Genomic DNA, 22,738 nt, shown 5'->3' on the forward strand with positions numbered 1-22,738 from the left:
CACTTAGTCTCTCACGAGCTTATTTAATCTCCCCCAAACAATGAGGGATGGGAAGGTGTCGTTCCTCATCTCATAGCTGAGCACACAGAGGCTCAGAGAGGTCGGACTTCCGGCCTCAGGTCACACAACTTCCCAGCAGGAACGGGCAGGGTACAGGCCCCGGGGCAGCACTGAGATGACCGACCCCGCTGGCATGTTGCCTTTCAGTGGGATGTGGGGTGTGGCCTCTCCTCAGCTCAAGGGTCACATGGAAACGGACCTGCTCAGGTTCAGATGTTCCCTTTTTGAAAAAAACTCTGTATTTTGAGATGATTTCAAGCTTACATAAAAAGTGAGAAATGGGGCTCAGCCCTGACACAGACGCCCCCACCCCCGGCCCTCGGTCCCCCGGAGCTGACGGGCTGCATCTCCGCAGCGCATCAGCACGGCCACGGGCGACGGCAAGCACTACTGCTACCCGCACTTCACGTGTGCCGTGGACACAGAGAACATCCGCCGCGTCTTCAACGACTGCAGGGACATCATCCAGCGGATGCACCTCAAGCAGTACGAGCTCCTGTGAGCCCCCCAGCCCCGCCCCGCGCCCCAGGGCCACCGGCACAGAGCAGCGAGTCCCCGTCCATTGTGCGGGCTCGCGTGACCTCCGGGCCCCCGGCCACCTCTGCCCCCACCACCCCGCCCCGGTCTGTGTGGGGGTGAGGGGGCCCCGACTCGTGGAGAACTTGGCGGATGGGGAGACGCACTGGCCCAAGCGTGATGGGGCGTCGCCCTTCTGACCCCATGGGCCCACGACTCAGAGGAGCCCCAAGCCGCAGTGGGGACAGAACCCCCTTCAGTCCTGTCTCCAGGGGCGGCTGGCCTCAGCCTCTGTGTCAGAGCCCCTCTGACCATCCACACATCAGCAGAAACCCCCCCTCGCTCTGGCCACACGTGTCCCATCCACGATGGTCCCCAGACTCACGCTGCTCAGGCAACGGCCTCCTTTCATAGGTTCTTTTTGTTGTTTTACTGCTGGTTTATTACACTGTACAGACCACGAAATGTAATATTATTTTGTATAACTACTCAAGGAGAATCCCTGTAGATCTCCGTGCCTTGACTATGGCTGTCCCTGTAAAAGAAACGTGTTTCTGTTGTGCTGAACAGCTGTCATCATACTGCCGCTTGCTCTGAGAAAGGGAGTGAATGGTGTATAGAGTTTAGGGTATTTTATCAGGTTGGTACTTTTTAACAATACTCCTTGATAAATATATATATATATATATAAATTTATATAAATATAAATGATACACGTTAATCATCCACATTTCACAAAATGCCACACCCACATCACAAGCTTCTTTCGGGGAACCAAGGATGTTTTTTTCTCTCCAGAAAACATGTTTCTCAATTATCTGGCAATTTAAAGACTTTTCCAAGGTCACCCATTCCCTTAGTCAAAGTTTTTGAACCACTTAACTTGACCACAGGTCTCATCGTAAACGAAGAGTGAGAAAAAGACAAGGGTTCCAGGCTTGTGTCTGGCCTTGGAGAATCAAAGGATAGAATGTGATTTGCCTTTTGAAGAAGGAACATTACAAAGCCTTTATTTGAAATACAAAGTCAAAATACATGGCTGTTTCTCAACCTTGAAAGACTTGCAAATGCAGCCTCATGAGTTACATCCAGCTCAAGACCTAGAAAGCCATTCTCGTCTATCCACGGCCTTGAGGGCGGTTTTCAAAGACAATCTTTTAAATTGTCCAAGCTTATATTTCAGCGACACAAATGCAGAGATGGGGCAGCCTAGCCTGCGTTACTGCATTAACTTCCATTTCGTCTTTTAGTCTTTAATATTTTTAAGTTTACTCTATAAAGCAGCATCTTATAATCCTTTGTAAACTCATCCACATTTAAATACTGCTCTTCCATGAAATAAAGGATGACAACTTTACAGACAATGCACCATCACTTTTTTTTATTTCATTATCATCAAATTCCTGTTCCTGTCATCCTTGATTATTTCATAAAACTGTCAGTTGAACTGAGACATATAAAGTGGAAATGATTTTCAGTTTCCATTGCATTTTCAAAGTAAAACATGAAAACCTGAAGAGCTACAGCCCCACACATACACCCCAAAAAATGAAATTGTATATTTTTACATGCATTATTATTCAACAATTCCGCTGTAACTAAACTTCCTATTTAAAAGTCTGATTGAAGAGCCAGACTCTTAGGGAAAAAAACACAAAAAGAATACATTTTATCCGGTTTAAAATTACCACGGCATATTTATTTTTAAATACAAAAAGCCTCTTCCTGGTCCATTTTTCAAGTTTCTTTTGATCACTGACAGGCATTCAATTCAAATTTAACAACTTGGTCTGCTGGAGAGAAAATTACACTCATCTAAAAATCTGATTCCAGGGACTTCCCTGGCGGTACAGTGGTCAAGACTGTGCTTCCACTGCAGGGGGCACAGGTTTGATCCCTGGTCAGGGAACTAAGATCCTGCATGCCGCGTGGTGCAGCCAAAAAAAATTAATTAATTAATAAAAATCTGACTCCATTAATTTAGCACAGAAATACAAAAGCCTTGAGAACAATGTATTCCTGCTTGTAGCATCTGTATTTTATTTTAAGTATACAGCTTTATAAAATATAAGAACTTGAGAACTACTCATAGGAGGACAGAAGCAAACCCAGCATTTGTGAACAGCTAACCCTCCGTCTTGGGGAAGGAAGGCTGTCTAGTGCATGCAAGTGATGACATTCATAGCTTTTACACACTGTACAGACACAATCTTTGATTACACATATATTTGATAAAACGAGAAGACAGACCAGCTGTAGAGACAAGTCCCATTTTCACAGCGTGAGAACAGCACAATCAACTATTGATTCTGCAGTACTCTGCACCAGCAACCCAGATCCTACGAGCTGTGCCCATGGCCCACTTTGGTCTCGCCCTCCGTAAGCACTGCCCGAAGTTCAGTTTCGTTGGCTTCGGGACTTACTACTAAGTGCAGAACGTCTCCTGCTACTCACGTGGTCTTAAATTTTCTGAGCATGTTCCAACCGAAATGAAAAGGTGAGGCTACAAGCCCAGCGTGGACTAACGTGAGGAGCACAAGGCCCCCGGCCGCCGTGCAGTACGTGGTCAGAACCATGTCCTCGCAGGGCAGGTAGCACTTGGCAAGGGCGTACTCTGTGGCCGTGACGCTGCCCTGGAGAGTAAGCGAGACCGTTAGCTGCCGTGACAGCGCCAACCCACAGACCCAACCGAGGAAAGGCAGCCGCTGGGCGTGAGGCACCTGAGACCGAGGGCACAGCCTTTAGCCACCCCCCGCCCCCAAGCACTGGGTCCCAGTGTGCCGAGTGCACACGACCTGGAGCTGACCTCCACTGAATCTAGCCCCTGGCACGGGGGGTTCCTCTAAAACCCGGGGGGGCACATGGCAGAGGGGTTCAGAGAGGCCTGGAGACTTAGCATCAGTGGTCATCCAGGAACAAGCAGGACACGGCTGTTGTTCACGCCACTTGATGCTGAAATAAGCAACTGTTACCAGAAATACGTGTGCTGGGGGCATCTCAGTGGGCTTTTGTTTTCTTTTTTTTTTTTTGGTAGATGTTTTTGCTATGTGGAATGACAGTGGGGAACGTTCATTTACTTTGAATTTGAAAACAGGAGGTTTTCCCCATCTTGTTATGAAGTAAAAGCCCCTGACATGAAAGCACTGTGACCTGGATGCTGGACTCATGGGTCAAAGAGAGGAGCTGAAGCTTCAGGTCATCACTAATTAACATCTTTAATAAACGTGCAAGAGCTGTAGCATTTTTCTGTCAGAACAAATGGGCGTGTTTGGAAAATAACACAAGATGACCCTGCTTCCTTAGAAAACGGAATAGGCAGAGCTGGTACCCAAGGGCACTGCAGGGACGCAGGATGAGACGCCTCGAGGTGTCCCTGCGCAGCCGCAACTGTCCCCTGAGAGGTGTTCCTGCTGGTACGCCTGGGGGGTGGTGTTTACAGCTTCTGTGTATTTTCACAGATTGCAGCAATTCAGTAGTTGATCACTGTGTTGATTTAAATACGTATGAAAGCTTTGAGACGAAAATAAAGGTTCACGTACCATGATGAAACTGGGGTTGTTTCTGTTCCTCCAACTGAAAGATGGCACGCTGACCTCCAGGACGTTGGCCCCGTGCAGGACCTCGCAGGCGCTGTGCGTGTGGCCACTGAGGACCAGGCGCGGCCGGAGCCACCACAGCAGCTGCAGTGACAGCAGAGGTGGGGAGAGTGCAGCCAGGGCCCAGGGCCACCGCCACAGACACCACCCCGCGGCCACTGCCCCGTGGCTACCATGAAGCCCCCGCAGGTGGGCGGGCCCGCTTCCCTCGGCCCTGAAAACCCTTTGGGCTGTTTAGACTCCACCAAAAGTTGAGCTCAGGCTCTTAGGGAGAATCTATTCTTCTCATCCCAGATTTCATATTTTCAATTATATTTTCTCTTTATAAATATTTTTATAAATCTACTTCATAAATGTACTTGCTTTGCATATTACATACACCATATAGTATATCAATATTCGTGTGAATATATACATACAGATACACACACTTAAGAAAGCACATTCTAATTAAGTCCCTAAAAACTTAACTCTAAGTGTCATTCACCTTCCCAAATACGTGGTGATAGGAAAACAGAATAAAGAATAGCTGAGAACGTTATTAACTAGATCTTAGGCAACAGAAGTGGGTTTCCTGGGGAGGGGGCGGGGGGGCGGGAGGATGAAACAGCTGTGCAGGCACTGCCTGTCCCACCCCGCGTCCCTGTGTCCCCAACGTCCCTGCGTCCCAGAGGCAGCAAACCTTCCTCGAGGCCTCCTGGGAGAGCGCGTCATAGCGCTCCTTGAAGGGGGTGTACTTCTCGTCGGGGGATGCCGCGTCCTCCCCGGAGCAGTTGGCGTCATTTCTCCGGTAAAGCGGGAAGTGCTGTTCAGGGTCAGAGAGGAGTCAGGGGACCATAAGACCCTGGACGCTTCCTCCGAACACGGGCGGGGACCCCCTCACCTGCAGGAGGATGGGGGCCGAGGCCGGCAGCCGCTGCCTGTCTCCACACTCTTGGGGGCGATGCTCCTGCTGGTCAGAGGTCAGGCCCTTAACTCACACCCCCGCCTTCACTGGACGGTGGACAGTGGGGAGGGAAGGCAGGGAGGCCATGCCCTGGGGGTGGGAGGGTGTGGGGTCCTACCTCCCGGGAGCAGTTCAGCCGGTGAGAGATTTCCAGGAGCTCAGCCTCTGCTCCAGAGCAGATATCACAGCTGTCCCCTTCCAGTGCAACGCTGTTAACCATCACGAAACTGAGGCAAGGGCAGGAGATCAGCCATGGGCCACCTGTGCTGTCCACTGGCGACTGTGTCCCTGGGACACAGAAGCTACACACCCACGGGGAAGAAACCCCAGCACAGCTGTAAGTCTCAGCCTGGCTGTGCTGTGTCTGCAGGTGCAGACGATGCTAAGAGGACAAAACAGCATCTCTGGGCGAGTCCAAGACGCGGTAAAGGCTTTTCCACCCTGAACGTGTGAAAGGTCCCAGGTGACCGCCATGCTGAGCGTCTGACCTTGTATGCCTGGATCTCGGCTGTAAAATGGGGAGACGAAGACCCACCCACACACCCTGGCTCCCTTTGGAGATGACGTGAAATAAGACAACAGAGCAAAGCCTAAAATCCGGCGCGGGTAGGGGTGCTGCAGAGCTAGCTGGGCCAGAGGAGCCCAAACTGGGATTGACAACAAGGCCAGCTGTGGTTCCCTGGGCCCCCTTCCCTCTAGTGCACTGTCAGAGACGCCCACTACATATGCCTTCCTCTCCCACATGCACGTCCACCGGGCACGAAGAAGATGCCTGACACTTAAAGAATTTAGAGATAAGAAGCCGATTAATCCAATGATCTGGGACATGACCATCGTGTTTAAACTTTCTTAAGGAAATTCAAGTTCTAGGGGTCTTCATAAGAATTCCCAGATGATACTCACTTAATTCCTTTCCAAGAAAACAGCCTTTCAGGGTTGAAAACTTTCTCAAATCGTTTTATTTTGTATGTGTTCATCCTATGTTCAATTGTAAAAAGAAACAGTTTTCAGAACGAGCCATTTTAAGACATCTTAAGAAGATCATGAACACAGAAAGTAACTTCCGGGACCTGAGGGCCTGACCAGCACCCTTCGTTCTGAGCTCCCATGGGCCCCAGGTGGGCGAGGTGCCACCCCCACTGCCCCACCACTGACCAGCCCAGGGCCTGGAGCCTGGGGCTAGCGGCTTCGTCCCCAGGGCCCCAGCTTCCTCACTGGTACAGTGGGTACAGTAATAAAAAATACTAGGTAAAGTAAGAGATTAAATGTACAGAAGTACAGTGCTTCTAACAGGCTGGCGCATCAGAAGCACCATGTGAACATTAGCTAGTAAAGCCCAAATCGTCGTTTTCGGATTCCCGGAAGAAAACTGGCCACGAAATGTAAGTTTCAAGTTAGAATCACTCCAAGGCACATACAGATCAGCCGTGGGGCAAGCGTATGATGTGCAGGACAGCAGTCCCGCCCATGTGGAGCCCTGCCACCTGACCGCACAGGTAAGGCCCCCCAGGCTGGGCAGGCAGGAAGGCACAGCCGTGCGCAGGGGCCTCCTCTGACCACTCACTGGTAGTGGAAGCCGATGTCATGGTTACCGGCCACGGCCCTCAACTGCACATGGGGCGGGTGTCGGAAGATCTTCCAGAAGCGCCCCACGTCGTCCGCCCAGGCCTGTGGGGAGAAGCACCACCGCTGTGGCCCGGGAGCCTTCCCTGCCCTGTTTTGAGGGTGAGGAGGTCACTCCCGCCCAGATCAGACGTTCATAAAGCCATCGTGTGGAATTTCTAACATTCTTTTCCCAAAACTAACTTAATATTTTAACTATTTAATTTGATGCCAAATTTTAATGAAATGGTGTTATCTCCCCAAACCACCTGCTTCATACACCACTTCAAGGTCACCTGACGGCCACGCACAGACCCCAGGCTGAGTGAGGATGCCCGCAGATCTGAGCATGTCCTAAGAACGGGCTCTGCAGAAACGTCAAGTACACTGTGTGTCCCCCCAGGATGAGGACTTCTCTCTCGAGACTTCTCTGACTTTAACTGTTAAAGCTTGAGAATGATGCTTGTTTAGTTCTTATTTTTATTAAGCCTAAAAACATAAACTGGACAAACACTCCAGGCTGGACAATACCTAGTTGAATAGTAGTCAACTTTATCCTAAAAGTTTTAAATTTGGCCCAACCAAGGGAAATAAGCTGGATAGAGATTCCTTCAATACATTTACAAAGACTTTAACAAATAATACTTAAGGTTAGAATAACATAAAATTAGAAAAAGATAAAATGTTCCCTTTGACTTGCAAAACCAACATCTATATCCAACCTCATTTTATAACTAGCTGCTTTTTACATACAGCATTTCCATTGTTTCATAATTAGTTCTGCACTAGATCACAACAAACACTGCAACCCTATGAACACTGGGTTTCTGTCATACCTGGACCAAGACTTTCTTTGTACAGCTTAGGACCGTCCTGCGAAATTTCAATGAATTTTTTAAAATACCTTCCAGGGGACTTCCCTGGTGGTCCAGTTGGTTAAGACTGCACTCCCAATGCAGGGGACGCGGGTTCGATCTCTGGTTGGGGAACTAAGATCCCACATGCTGCACGGCGCAGCCAAAAAAAAAAAATCTTCCAAAACCATTAGTGACAGAACATTTTTAACTAAGCAGCGAGAACAGCTTTTTTTTTTTTTTTCCCATTAATCCCAGGAATGTAGTAGGCAAAGCATTCTGACAGCCAAGGTGAGAAGGGCCTTTCTCTCTGGTTTGTGGAAAGGTTCACATCACCCGGTCTCGGGCCCGAGGGCAAAGGAAACTCCCACCAGGGCCTGGCTCTCCCCACCTTCCTCAGAGGAAGGAAAATGAGAGGAAAGCAAGTAACCTGTACATAGCACAATCTCATGATGTAGCCATTCTATTTTAAGAGCCTAAAGTCAGGCTACGTTTCAGCATGTACTCTGTAACTCCGGGGACAACTGAAACGCTTCCCTCTTGCTTACTTTTCCCCTTCCGAGAGCTTCGTGGGAAGCGTCTGGCTAACCCAGGTGTCTCCTACACAGGCAAACCTAAGATGAGCCGACCTAACTCACAACTGTCATTGACACAGAGCCCAAAGACCTCAGGACAGGCCACACACTGTTCATGCTGGAACCTCCGACCCATGGCCAGGGCTCCACGACTCCCTGGGCTTCCTATGCTGGACCTCAGCACAGGACCAGGGTGCCAGGGTTGCAGGGTCCCACCTGGGAGGAGCTCCACTTCCCTTCGTCAAAGACGTCTCCCAGGATGAAGACGACTTCAGGCTGCAGCAGCCACAGTGCCGTCTGGAAGGCTCGCTCCATCTGCCACTCCCTGGAGGCCAAGAGAAAAGGAAGGGTCAATCCACTTCTCGGGCAGAGCTACATCCAGCGGACGGTCTGACAGGCCATTTAAAATGTGAACTAAAAGGTCCCCACTCCTTCTTCCATGGCCCCCCTTGCTTGGAAGAGCCAGGGTCCCCACCTGCTTCACTGAGGGGGCAAAGGCACCAGGGGACCATCAGGCTGCCCCTCCCACCACCGCAGGGACTGCCTCCCTGGATGGGACCCTCAGACCAGCCCCACCCTGCACGTGAAGCTGTCCCTCCTTCACCAGAGCCCAGGGGCCTGGGAGGCCTGGATGCGGCTTCCAAAGATGCCAATGCCAACGGACACACAGAGGAGATGCAGCACAGGGCTTATTGGGGGAGACGAGAGACACAGCCCAGCATCAGAACTCCCGGAGGAAGATGATCGCTCAGAGCCTCGGGTCTGCAGCCCATCAGGCCACAGCCCAACACAGCGCCCCCCAGCAACCCGTGGTCGCCTCGCCAACGCTGCGTACTGCCTTTGATTCCTGGTTTCTCTGTGGTCAACGAGACAGTGAAACCTGCTTTCACGGATAGTCACTGGATGAAGCGAGCGGGCACGGTGCCCACACTGGTGGGGCTTCAAATCGGCAGCGCCTGCCCCGCCTCCAGCTCCCTGGCCAACTCCGACTCCACCACTGTCCTGTGATCCCAGCTCCTCTCCCCTCCCAAAGCGGGCGTTACGTCTGGTGCACAATAGAGGGGACGGTAACTGTCCGTCAGGGGAGACTGAGGCCAAGAAACCTCTCTGCGTGGCCACTGCTTCACCCAGAACGCCTCACAAATACACACCTTGGTTTGCCCTGATTTACTGTTATTCACCCTGGCGAGGAAAGCGCGTAGAAGCAGCAGCAGGAGGACACGGCAGGCTGCTCGTGGGACTGCTCATAAACAAGGCTCCCTAGGTGAGGCCCAAACAGAGAACCTGGGCCTCACCCTAGCCCTGGTCTAGCTCATGCCTCCTGGGGTCTAAAACTCTGAGGAAGAAGGTACAGCAGCCCCGCCGTCCATCCCGCCTCCTTCGCCCACCCTGGGGACATCCCAAGCACTGGAGGACATTCCCACCTACAGGAGTAAAGGCCTGTCCAAGGAGGCACAAATGAAGCCATGGTGACGAAAAGGTGCCAGGGACAGGGCCACCAAGCCAGGAATTGCCTTCATGCCATCAAGCACAAAGGCCAAAGGGTGGAAGCAACCCAGTGTCCAGGAACAGATGACAAATAAACAGAATGTGGTCCGTCTAGACAGCAGAGTAAAACTCAGCCTCAAAAAGGAAGGAGATCCTGCTACCTGCCACCACACAGATGGACCTGGAGGACGTTCCACTCAGTGAATCAAGTCAGACACAAAAGGACAAACACTCACTGTGGGACCCACTTACTGAGGGACACAGAGCAGTCAAGTTGCTGGAGACAGAAGTAGATGGTGGGGGATCAGGGCCTGGGGGAGGGAAGGGGAAGTCAGTGTTCAGTGGGGACAGTGTCTCAGCTGGGGAAGATGATGAGGTTCCGGGCATGGATGGGGTGACAGGTGGACAGTGCTGTGAATGTGCTTAATGCCACCAAGCTGTGCACTTAAAAATGGTTAAGATGGTAAGTTTTACATTATTTGCATTTTACCACAGTTAAAAATAACATTTTTAGGAACTTCCCTGGTGGCGCAATGGTTAAGAATCCGCCTCCCAATGCAGGGGACGCGGGTTTGATCCCTGGTCAGGGAACTAGATCCCACATGCATGCCGCAACTAAAAGTTCACATGCCACAACTAAGGAGCCTGTGAGCCGCAACTAAGGAGCTGGTGAGCCACAACTAAGGAGGCCACGAGCTGCAACTAAGGAGCACACATGTTGCAACTAAAGGAGCCCACGAGCTGCAATTAAGGAACCCACCTGCCACAACTAAGACCCAGCGCAACCAAAAATAATTAATTTTTTAAAAAATTTTTTAAATAACATTTTAAAAAGCCTTCCAATGAGAAAACAAACTAAGCCAAGCAGGTCTAAGCTGTCCCCAGGGAAACAACCACAATCTGCTCCTCCTCCAGTCTCCCAGAGGGGCAAACCCAAGGGCTCAAAATTTCACACCAGAGAGGTGAGGGGGAGAGGAAGACCCCTCCGCGGACCTCGTCCACATGGCCTGTGAGGTTTCCCGTATGAATCCACTTGCAGACAGGGAGACAAAGGAGCTCAGAGGCCTGATAACTATTTCAGAGCCACAGGACCCAGACCCACACCCGACTCACAATCCTGGGTCCTTGTACGTAACAGACACTCAGTGAATAGTAAGTTAAAGGAAAAGCCAAATGCCCCAAACGTCCTTCTTTGAGGAGAAAATAACGAACGCGTCCGTGAAGCCGTGAGGCCCAACCCGTGGGGAGAGGCCGACAAGCCTCCAGCCTACGGACCCACAGAAAACCCTCCGTAATTTGTCCAGCCCCTACCTCCGTAATTTGTCCAGCCAGTGGCCTCTCACAGCCCCGAGCAGGTGGGTGTCAGCCAAGAACATGGCCCTGAGCACAGGCTCAGGGGTCCCGAGTCCACCGGCATCCGCGGGAGTTTTCACCGCAGGCCAACTGCACCGGAAGATCACTAGGTAATAGATTAGAAATTCACAAAAGACAAGCACAGCAAAGACGATGGCCGTGAGTCTCAGCAGCACCAAGCCCCTCCTCTTCAGTGGACGGAGGTGCTGCCTCCCGGCCCCCAGCCGGGTCGAGGCCGTGTCCTCTGCAGCCATGTCAAATCCACGAGACTTCCCCCAAGGAAACTAGACTCCTGGCCAGGGGCAGCTGGCGCTGGTGTCTTAGCCGAGTACCTGCAGGGAAAGGAAGAGGACCGGGTGATGTGTGTCCCTTAACAAGCCACTGTCACTAGCCCTCCATTAAGAACTAGCAAGTTCCAGAACCCTATCACCTTCCCAGATAAACAGGACTGTCCTGTACTTTCACCAGGACGACCCACCACAGGACTTACAGATAAGGGAAAACAGTGGCTTCCTAGGCGGTCTCTACACCTCCACATGACAGGATAGCGCTACTAGAATGATCTTCCCACCAAGATGACAAAGTTTTTTTACTACTTTAGAAATCATGAGATGGAGGGAGTCTAGGGAAGGATGTTTAAGGTGCAAGACATAACAGGAAAAGTCAACAATTAGCAAACAGGTGCCAGTTGGCTCCCAAAAGGATGCCCACCTACCTCCTCAAAAATCAACAGGCCGTAGCCCCATGTAACAGTGTTGCCTTTGGTGTGAATTCTCCACTTTTCTACACGGCTCTTCCACAGAAGAAGTAGACATTCACAGACAAGGTGTTTCCTCGCTGGCTCAGGGTTGGGGTCTGATGCAGCCACAGCCATGAACACCGCGTTGGGTTACACACATTCCCACAAACATGGGTTTTCACCTGCACATCAGCCTTAAACTCTAGATGGCCTTCCTTTATAAGACATTTATGTGCGGTTGTCTCTCTTCGGGAACCTTTCAAATGTTCACGGGTTCATCTGAATCATAGATGAACTTTGCATCCATTTTTGACACATCTGACGAGAATGTTGATGAAAGAGTGGCCTGAGGTGGGTTTTGAGAGGTGACCTTCCACTTTAGGTTCCTCCACTAGTGCTCAAGACCAGGATTCTACAACAGGCGGTGACCTGGAGGCCACAGAGAGCTCAGACTCGGGAGAAGCCCCAGAAGGCAGGGGGAGCTGTGGAGACACCCACCATGGATCTTAACTGAGCCAATAAATACAGAGTCCTTTCCAGGGGGGTGATTTTCTAGGATGGATCTAGGAACCTTCATATGGTTGACAACCAAAGGGACAAGGACACTCATTCTTTTAGGGCTTAAAACAATCGCCGCAAAGTCCGGCTTCCAGAATGTTCGCACCTGCACCTGTACAAGCCCAGCCTACTCCACAGTGGGGTTTATAACACGCAACTCCTAAGACGTGGAAAAACAGCAAAACCTCACCTAAAAACAAACACGGGCAAACGTGTATGCTGAGCCATTAAACAAAAGCTTAAAACACAACCCAGTGTTGAAAATACCAGAAACAGATCAATGAGGAAGACGGCTTGCGACGACTGAAATCATGCTGACGGCTGTGGGGCTGCACTGCTCAGGACTCACCTCCACAGGCGGCTTTTTAGAAACGAGGAAATGACGGGCAGGTGCTTCCCACCTCCCCATCCTGTCCCGTGTCTGCCCACGAACCGCATTGTTTATAGTAAGTACCCGATGGGAGAGGGAGCAGGGCTCAAAGGCTAGATTTTAAACACGTCCCTTGGGACACAGAGGTCACAGGCAGCCGCGCATGTGACCTGGGATCACGGAAGACGCACAACGCACGACACACGACAGCTTTACCCCCAGGTCTGGGCCGTCAGTGATGGGAGCCAGCCCTTCCCCTCTGACCTGGACTGTCCTCCCCACCTGTTTTCTCTAAGGAGAGTGCAGAGTGGCTCTGAGGGTGGTAGCGCCGCCTCGTGACGTGTGGTCACCCGACGTGAACCTCTGCCCACATGGCCAGCGCTTCCTCGGATGGCACGAGGAGGAGGAGCAAGTCCTTTTTGCTGCCATGCACTCGTCACGGTCACACCTCGGGTGTGGACAACCGTCAGTGTGACTCGGGGCACGGACTCTCTGCTCGCTGATAAAAGAGGGAAAAGCGAAGGGACTCGAAGGAGTAACGAACCCTCTCAACACCATCAGCCTCAGTCTGGACTCATTCAAATGGACCAAAACCACTTGCTCTCACTGTCCCATTTCCTTTCAAAGTCCTAGAATCTCCTAAAATCCTAAAAGCCAAGGCCAAAACAGCAGCTGAAACTTGCTAGACCCTAATGTCCCCAACCACGAGGATGAGAGGGAGGGAGCCCCAGCCCTGGGACTGGTCTGGAGCCTTCCGTCAGCAGCCTTTGCTCTGTGGGTCCCAGTTTCCCAAGAGAAAACCCTAAGGACAAAGTTAAATGGCTCCTCCACACCCACTGCTCCGTCAGAGAACCTTGTTCCCCACGGCATGGTGACAGAGACCTGGGAGCACAGGGAGGTCACACCCCGGGGGGAGGACACAAGAGCACGAGGACAAGAAGAGACACGGTGGGTTTGCACCGTGGGCACGGGGGACCCCTCCCAGCCCGCCCTATGCCCCACAGCTGTCAGCTTAGATAAGGGCCCAGGCAAACGGGTCAGAGGGCACAAGCCGAGCCCTGGCCCTTCCTCAGGCTTCCGTGTTCTTTCTGCCATAAACAAACAAACCACAGGACTTAGAAGGAAGGGGGGGGGAAGGGGAAGAAAGGAAAGAAGGGGGGCAGCAGGCCAGCCAGAGGCTGTTGAGACACATTTTCTGGAGAAAACCCCAATACCACGTGAACCTGGTATAATGTGATCATTAAAAAAAATAGAACTCACCATCAGAGTGAAAACCATATTTGACAGCTTCTTACACCAAATCTTTCAAACAGAGTTCCTTTTTCTCAAAGCTTGGAAACTGCTTTTCTTCCTCTTTCCAAAACTCACTGTACCATCCATCAAAGTCGTGTTCCTAACGCTGTCTGCAACGTCATGGCCACAGCCCACCCCCTTGACCTTCTGAAGTGAAGGCAGTGTTTAGGGCTGACACGGTGGGGGAACCAGGCCAGGCGTGGCTCTGAGCCCCACGCCAGGGGCCCAGACGTCACTTCCACCACGGCTGCTTTCTACGGCCCTCTGCTGGCTCCTAGCCTGCGGCCGGCCTCAGGGACCTGGCTGCTGCTCACTTCCGGGCCCGGCTCGAGGGAACCTGCAGCCATGGGCAACCAATCACTACCCTGCGGCCGGCGGGGCAGGGAAGAGCGAGACGGAGCAGCCCTGGCTCTTCTTCCGGTGTTGCATCCTCCGTCAGATCTGTGAGAATCGACCGCAGCTCTGCTGGGGGACCTCAGCAAGTCCCCGACCCTCCCTGGGCCTCGCGGGGTCACAGCACCTGCCCCCACTGCACCCGTGGAGATTAACAGAAATGTTCACAAAAGTGCTTTTTTTTTTTTTTAAAGTAAGTCTTTCTATTGTTGACAGTAAAATTAACCAACAGTCGATCTAAGGAAAAAATGGAAAATTTTATTCAAGCCAACCTGGGAGATGCTCTTTTGTTTCTGAGACAAAGAGTCACACATCAAATGTACCACTGACAGTTTACACAATCCAGACCTGCATGTACAAGCAGTGAGTGGTGGGCCGTCACGGTCCCTTACAAGTTGAAGAAGGAAGGTCACCCCATAAGGAGCTGTGACCCTTGATGAGATGAAGAAGGAAGGCCCTCTCTAAGTTAGGAGGGCTGGTCAGTGCAGGTGCACAGCACACACTAAATGGGGGATGAGGCCCAAATGGGCAGAGAAAAATTTTGTATCTAAGGTTTTCTCGCCTTACCATAAAATATGAATTATATTTCATCCCTATGAGGCAGGCTACTCAGGACAAGATTAGCGTCAAGCTCACACCCTGAGGGATTCCCGCAGGCTCGGTCAGTGGAACCCAGCAGGTCCAGGGAAGGAGGGCCAGTGACCGGAGGGTCTGGGAGCCATGGCCGCCAGGCTGACCCTGCTTCTCCATTCATTCACTACGTGGTGCTTCTAACGCTTCACACCTGAAGCCCCCAGACCCTTGCCTCACTAAAAGTAAACCTTATGTTTTATCTCAACCATAATAAAAACCAGTGACTTAAGATCCCCACAGCTGTTAGGGAACCACTGACTGAAACCGCCCGCCCTGCCCAGGGAGGATAATGACCGCTTGCATGATTTATCTTACAACAGGAGGTCCTGATAAGGAACACAGACTGACAAACAAGCTACCAACAGCCAGAAGAATTAGGGAGAGCCCAAAAGAAGGCAGGAGACGTCAGTGTACAATATGTCCTGCCAACCTCTCAGAAACCCTCACGCTGGAAACCATCTTGACTGAGATGCCTGCACTGCCAGGAATTGGACCAAATACAGGCACAAGCAAAATGACTGGCCATAGAGGACCTGGGGAGCTAAACCCATTACCATAAACCCTGAGACTACAAGCATGTGGCAGAGCAGGTCTCCTGGGTTCCCTTACCCTGCTGCTCTCCACCTGGGTGCCCCTTCCCACTAAAGTCAAGTCTTCTGCTTCATCAGTACATGTGTCTCCTTGGACAATTCATTTCTGAGTATTAAAGACCCCACCCTTGGGCCCTGGAAGGGGTTCCCCTTCCGGTAACACAGCCACAGCTTGAACCACCAAATGCTACTGTCCCTTTCATGTCCAGGCTCTCACAAGTGAATGGAGAGAAAACGTGTCCTTTCCTAGACTAAGCGACAGGGGGTCTGGTCCCTCCCAGGCGCAGATGCCACTGTCCCCTCCTGCCTGATCAATAAACACACGAAAAAGATGTGTTTATCCATCTGTATCACCAGCCTGTAAGAGGAGGAAGTGGGAGGTTATGATAAAGACTATATTCTGTGTGTTGTCTTCTTGGGATTAATGATGAATAATTCTGTCCATATTAGAAGCTTTCCTCTGCGTTAGCGATTTGGGCTCAAAAGGCAAAATTAATAAAATGTTATTGTTTTCACTCCCGAAGTTCAATTTGTCAGTTTTATTAAGCTCAACAAATTTAACCCATCAGGGCTTCCCTGGTGGTGCAGTGGTTGAGAGTCCGCCTGCCGATGCAGGGGACACGGGTTTGGGACACGGGTTTGTGCCCCGGTCCGGGAGGATCCCACATGCCGCGGAGCGGCTGGGCGCGTGAGCCATGGCCGCTGAGCCTGCGCGTCCAGAGCCTGTGCTCCGCAAAGGGAGAGGCCACAGCAGTGAGAGGCCTGCGTACCGCAAAAAAAAAAAAAAAAAAATTTAACCCAGCAGGAAAGCCATACAGGCTCCCGACACAGCTCAGTGTGGCCTCGGATGAAGGGGCAGACTCACAGGTCTAGGACCCCTCCTGGCTTATCTACATGTAAGAGGCCCTGCTGACCCCTACAGGGCTGAATCTTGGTATTTTGATTTCTACTACACACACACTTCTTATTCCTGACAACACAGACGACAACAGTATAAAAACAGCTCAGTAACATCTACTGAAATGCAGCAGGACCCTATGGGGCCCACTCCGGTACAAGGCCTTTCTGTGTGCCCCGTTTCTCGTTTGTAGGAAACAGGCTTCACTCAACCTCCTTGACCTTTCCTGAGTCCCAAAGGGCAGATTCAAACAGTTACTAATCAGGAAAGGGAAGGAATGCAGAGACAAGGAAGTAACAGTCTAGAAACAATAGTGCAGCCTTGGGGCAGGGTCCTCAAGACGCAATAATGACTTTGAGCTCTTTTGCAGAACTAAGGCTCCCACACAGGTGGAGGAAGGCAACTTCAGGCTGAGCACAAGATCCCTGGAGCCCCACCCTGCTACCTCCCCACCCACCAAACAAGAAAGCCACACACCCTGCACCCTCCCCCCAAATGTTGCCTATAAAAACTTTTCTCTGAAGAACCATGGGGAGTTTGGGGTTGTAGAGCAGGAGCCACTTGTCCTCCTTGTACTGGCGCCTTTCCAATAAATACCCCATTTTCCTTCACCACAATCTGGTGTCAGTAGATTAGACCCAAGTTTGGTTCGATAACACTACTATCCCAGAATTTTTCAAAAAGCTACAAGAGACTCATCACTGGTTTATAAAATCAGTTTGGTGGTTTCTGACCCAAATTTTTAAAAATAAAATAGAATAAAACAACACAGAAAAGACAAGCCTGTAGGGCACACTGTGGAGGAAAGGCAGAGTAAAGCTTTGAGCTCCGTTTTTCTGTACACGTGCCTGTGTGCACTGGCCATGACATCAACAATACTTCCTACTGCACTAGGCTCTCGGCTCCCTGCACAGGAACCCAGCCCATTTATCTTCATGTCCCCCCCTCTCACGCCCACTTGGTGCCTGCAAACAGTAGGTGCTCAATTAATGTGTGTGGACTTAATGGCTTACGTTTAGTTTTATTTATTTTCCCGGGCATTTTAGAATTACAAACACACAGCGTGGCTGTTTCAGTCCATCATCTCTCTTTAAATGCACAACAGTCTACCCTCATCACAGACACAAGAGGGAAAAGGACAGAGGCTGTTCCTGCTCCTCTGAGTGGGAGCCAGGCAGGAACGTAAAGACTGGCAAATGCGTGCCCAGAACCATCCTCTCACCAGCCCCAGTGTGGGACTCAAACAGAGGAAGAGCCCGGGCAGCTCTCTGGTTGGTAGGAAGTGATGACAGTCTTCCCCAGCCTCTTTGGAGTAAACACTTTCTTCTAAAAGGGAAGGACACAGAAGTGCTTGGAGCTCCTGGGGTCTCCCCTAAAGTCTGGGGCCCGGGTGATCCCAACAGCCGGGGAAGCCCACACCCCAGTGTGTTATTTCCCAGCAAGTGATCTCACGCAAGTCACTCAAAACAAAACAAATAAAAAAGGAACAGGATGGTTATTATCAAAAACAAAACAAACAGAAAATAACAAGTGCTGACAAGGATGTGGAGCAATTGGAATCCTTGTGCACTATTGGTGGGAATGTAAAATGGTGCAGCCAATGTGGAAAACAGTACAGTGGTTCCCCCCCCAAATTACACATAGAACTATATGATCCAGCAATCCCACTTCTGGGTACATACCCAAACGTATTGAAAGAACAGACTCAGATATTTGTACACTAATTTCACTGCAGTACGTTTCACAACGGCCAAAAGGTGGAAGCAACCCAAGTGTCCACTGATGGATGAATCATGAATAAACAAAATGTTGCATGAACATCTAATTACAATGGAATATTATTCAACCCTTAAAAAAGGAAAGAAATTCTGATACAGGCCACAACATGGATGAACCCTGAGGACAGTATGCTGAGTGAAATAAGCCAGACACACAACAACAAATACTGTACGATCTCACTTATATGAGGGCCCTTGGACTTCCCTGGTGGCTGGCTCAGTGGTTAAGAATCTGCCTGCCAGTGCAAGGGACATGGGTTTGAGCCCTGGTCCGGGAAGATCCCACATGCCATGGAGCAACTAAGCCCGTGTGCCACAACTACTGAGCCTGGGCTCTGGAGCCCACGAGGCACAACTACTGAGCTCACATGCCACAACTACTGAAGCCCACGTGCCTAGAGCCCAGGCTCCGCAACAAAAGAAGCCACTGCAATAAGAAGCCCACCCACCGCAGCGAAGAGTAGCCCCCGCTCAACGCAATTAGAGAAAGCCTGTGCGCAGCAACAAAGACCCAACGCAGCCAAAAATAAATAAATTTATATATGAGGGCCCTACAGAAGTCAATTCCATAGAGACAGAAGTGGGATGGTGGGTGCCAAGGCCTGGGGTGGGGGTAATGGAGAGTTATTATTTAATGGATGTTGAGTTTCCATTTGGGAAGAGGAAACAGCTCTGAAAATGGATGGTGGTGATGGTTGCAGAACAATGTCAATGTACTTAATGCCACTGCACTGTGCATTTAAAAACGGTAAAATTTATGTTATGTAGGTTTTGCCACAATTTTTTTAAAAAAGAAGACACGCACACAGAAGACCCTATAAGTTAACAATGTCCTATAACAAGGGCTTCCTTTTAGATTTAAATTCACTACTTTTATATTTAAAAAAAGAAGAAAAAGTGTTGGGAGCTTGGATTCAGGGGAATATCATTGGGTCATCTTCTCACCTTTTAATGACAGAGACCGGTATGAAGGTTGGCTTGTGCTCCCCAAAATCAGAGCGCCTCTACCTGAAATAAAAGACAAACTGTGTGCTTTGCGGCAGAATAATCTTTCATTCATTAACTATCGTTAAAGCGGAAAATGCATCACCTCCTAGACGGCACAGTGGCTGCTGCCTCCTGCCCACAAGGAACCCGAGCCACGCTGAAAGTAAAAGACAGCGAGCACCACAGAGCTAACGACCTAACGACCGACATTAGTTACTGGCCAAGAACAGTTCTTTTAAGTTGTAGTATAAATACTTACACATAAAACACGTATACAAGATCGCTCTGTATGGCCCAACACACAACAATAGTAGCTGCAGTCCATCACTGGGAGCAAAATATTTCATCCATTGACTGATTTTTAACTTCAAAGCTATCACTGAATAGCTAACTTCCCTCCCCCAAAAAATTAGCATTAAAACATGTTTAATACTTGTCCACTAATGTTAAATTCATTATTACCACAATGTCATCAGTGGCTGTTTGCATGTTAAATTTTCCATCTTAAATTACATTTTAAATTAAGACGGGTTTTTAAAAATCTACAGCAGCAAACTAGGAAGGGAGCAGCCCCTACGATTTAATACATGGGCCTTAGGTAATGGTAATTTTCCAGCAAATAAATAATTTCCAGTATACGGTTTTCTCAAGAGGTAAACCTGCGTTCCTAAAAGGGCAAGGGGGCTGCAGCTCGCAGGGCCGGTAACAGCAACGAACGGAAGCACCGACGCCTCAGCGCGAAGGTGACACGGAGCCCAGCTGCCTGGCCCCCACCTGCCTGCGCAGCCGCCTGCTCCTGTCCCGGAGGCCCAGACCCGCGCCGGCCTCTGGCCGCGGACTCCCACCGCCGGTCCGCAAGGCGCGCCCCGTGCGTTCCCGCACCAGTCTCAGTGCGCCAGACGTCCCGAACCTGCCAGCGGCGCGACGCTTGCTCCGCAGCGGACCCAGCGGGCCGCGGGCGACGAGCGCGTGGGGCGGGGCCCGAGCGCCGTTGGGGCGCGGGGGGCGGGGCGTAGAGGCTCCGGAGTGGAAGCGCAGGGGCGGGGCGCACTGGGGGCGGGGAGTGGGGCGTAGAGGTGCAGGGGCTGGGGGCGGGGCGCGCAGGCGGAGGGGCGGGGCGCGCAGGCGGAGGGGCGGGGCGCACTGGAGGCGGGGGCCGGCGCACTGGAGGCGGGGGCCGGGGCACTGGGGCAGGGCGCGGGCCTGGGTGGGGCGCGGGGAGGGGACGCACACGGGGCGCTGGGCGGGGGCGCCTGTGGCTGGAGACGGTAGGGGCGCTGGGCAGAGGCGCGCACGGCGAGGCGCACGGCGCCGGGCCGGATCTGGGCCCTTCCCCGGGCTCCCGCGGAGGGTGGCTGTGCGGCCGCTCACCTGCGTCCCCGCCTCTCCGGCTGCTGCGCGCCGGCACCGGGCCGCTTTCATCCTCTTCTGCGGGGCCTGGCTTAGCGCCTTCAAGAAACGGGTGCGGAATAAGTGAGACAGACATCACAGTAACTGTTTATTTTGGATTTTCTTTAAAAAAATTTTTTATAACACTATAGCAGGGCGTGTTCTACTTTTCAATATGCTTTCATATCATTGCTTCAAATAATCCTCAAAATAACCACGTATATCAAAAGCAAGAATCACTATGTCAAAAAAACAAACTGAAGCTCGGAGCAGTGGTTCAGAGTCTTCCAGACAACCAAGTCCGGTCCGTTTTTCAAATCTATGAGTACAGTGAATGTACTGAGATGTAATATAAGAAGTCGCATAGAAAACAATTAGCAAAATTCCTGGTATATGTAAGTAAGCAGTAAGTGGTAATTATTATTATTAATTAAAATATTTGAATATTTTCAAATATGCCCAGATAAACAATTTTAACATCACCAAAACCAGCACAACTGGACTCTGTATGAACAGTGATATGATGCAACAGGAGGTAAGCATCACCTCCAAAGTATTCTCACTAACCGGAAAAGTAAAGGAAAAAAAATGAAATCCGGTTACGCCTAGAACTACAAGCTTAAGGAAATACAGGGACCAAAGGAACATGTTATGCTACACCAGCAGGAGGCGGTCAGCCGAACCCAGAATGTGGGGAGTCTACAGACCAAATGACCCAATTTCTTTATTCAACAAGTAGCATCACGACAAAAGGGAGGAGGGCAGGAGGAGGATCTGTTGTTGCAAATCAGACGGGAAACAAGGCAGCCAAATGCAGTTCCTGGCCTGGGTTGGGTCATGATTGGGACAAACTAACTTCAAAAAAAACACCAAAAACACTTTTTAAAAGATTGGGAAACTTGGACATGGAATGAATGTTAGGTGATACTAAAGAGTTATTGGTAATTTTGCTATGATAATGCTCTTGGGGTTTTTTGTTTGGTTGGTGGGTTGGTTGGTTTTGGGTTTTTTGTTTTGTTTGGCTGCCCCACGTGGCATGTGGGATCTTAATTCCCCAACCAGGGATCAAACCCATGCCCCCTGCAGTGGAAGCTTGGAGTCCTAACTACTGGACCACCAGGGAATTCCCCTGTAGTTTTTTAAGATTAGAGAATCATACTAAAATACTTATAGATAAATTATATGATTTCTGGAATTTTCTTTAATACTCCAGAAAAAAATTTTACGGTAGGGAAATAGGAGAATAACCGCTATTGGCAAAATGTTGCTAATGCTGAAGCAAGGAGATGGGTGTATGGCACAGTGTTTGGCAGAATAATGGCCCCCAAAGATGTCCATTCCACGTCTCCCAACCTGTGAACAGGTTTCCTTACGTGGCAAAAGAGACTTCACAGATGTGTTGAAGGTTAAAGGGCCATTTATCCATTAGGTGCTGTGAACTGAGTGAGTAGGTACCAGATCCAAAACCCATAGACGATGCTTAGGGCAAAACGATCTGACGAGTTATTCCCACAAACCCCCCAAATGTCAGGGGAGTGAGGATGAACCAGAGATCACTACAAGACCGGGTGACATCAGTGTAGATGCAGGTAGAAACAGGAACAGTAAAGAATCTAATGGACCTGATGACAGGGAACCCCAAATAGCATCAGGTTCCGCAGGAAGCATGGAGAGGAGAGCAGCTGAAAACAGGAAGGATTTTTCTTCGTCCAGCAGCAAGGGGCCCACGGATGGGCCTGAGGGGCTGGAGAAATTCTTCTTCTGGAAGAAGACCCCACATGGAGGGGGACTCCCAGGGTGGGATGAGAATTTTCAGGACATGGACGAGAGACATGGAGGAAAGAAGTGCAGATAAAACTGGGAAAGAGGGAATTGCAGAAGGCAAGCTCTCACACGTTAGCCCGCCGATGACAGCAACAGAAGGTGTTGCGAAAGCTCTCTGAACGCTGCTCCTTTTGGATGTTCAGAAGTAAATTCAGGAATGAGCATTAGGGAAGAAGTGAGGTCAAAAGTTAGCAAAGTTATCATCAGAAAAAAGAGAACAACAAATAGTATAACATTCCTGAAGACGATGAAAGCATGCCACAGAAACATACCCACAAAACAGACCAAAACTGTCA

General features: G+C 50.5%; 2 protein-coding genes across 16 annotated transcripts in view; one reads left to right on the forward strand and one right to left on the reverse strand.

The window, feature by feature from the left end:
• The window catches only part of GNAL (G protein subunit alpha L), a 93,635-nt gene extending 89,519 nt beyond the window's left edge, over window positions 1-4,116 (forward strand). For both annotated transcript variants that reach the window (XM_060310289.1, XM_030836598.2), the window contains one exon: window positions 416-4,116. In XM_060310289.1, coding sequence (XP_060166272.1) covers window positions 416-562 — 147 coding nt within the window. In that variant the 3' untranslated portion in view covers window positions 563-4,116. The remainder of the gene's footprint in view (window positions 1-415) is intronic.
• On the reverse strand, window positions 1,936-20,220 carry MPPE1 (metallophosphoesterase 1). 14 transcript variants are annotated; one of them, XM_030836577.3, is made up of 11 exons: window positions 20,112-20,220; window positions 19,188-19,250; window positions 10,949-11,322; window positions 8,366-8,474; window positions 6,683-6,786; window positions 6,022-6,096; window positions 5,237-5,420; window positions 5,056-5,124; window positions 4,855-4,977; window positions 4,116-4,256; window positions 1,936-3,209 (listed from the first exon to the last, which is right to left on the reverse strand). In XM_030836577.3, the coding sequence occupies exons 3-11, from the start codon at window positions 11,242-11,244 to the stop codon at window positions 3,027-3,029; spliced, it is 1,284 nt and encodes a 427-aa protein (XP_030692437.2). In that variant the 5' UTR covers window positions 11,245-11,322; window positions 19,188-19,250; window positions 20,112-20,220; the 3' UTR covers window positions 1,936-3,026. The 14 variants fall into 14 exon arrangements, with proteins under 14 accessions (XP_030692437.2, XP_060166273.1, XP_060166281.1 ...); XM_060310290.1 differs by having other exon boundaries at window positions 19,188-19,246; window positions 20,004-20,203; XM_060310298.1 differs by having other exon boundaries at window positions 5,056-5,121; window positions 5,237-5,327; window positions 20,004-20,203.
• Between the last annotated feature and the right edge of the window lie 2,518 nt (window positions 20,221-22,738).

Source organism: Globicephala melas, chromosome 13 (genome assembly GCF_963455315.2).
Source record: "Globicephala melas chromosome 13, mGloMel1.2, whole genome shotgun sequence".
In the NCBI taxonomy this organism is placed as follows: domain Eukaryota; kingdom Metazoa; phylum Chordata; class Mammalia; order Artiodactyla; family Delphinidae; genus Globicephala; species Globicephala melas.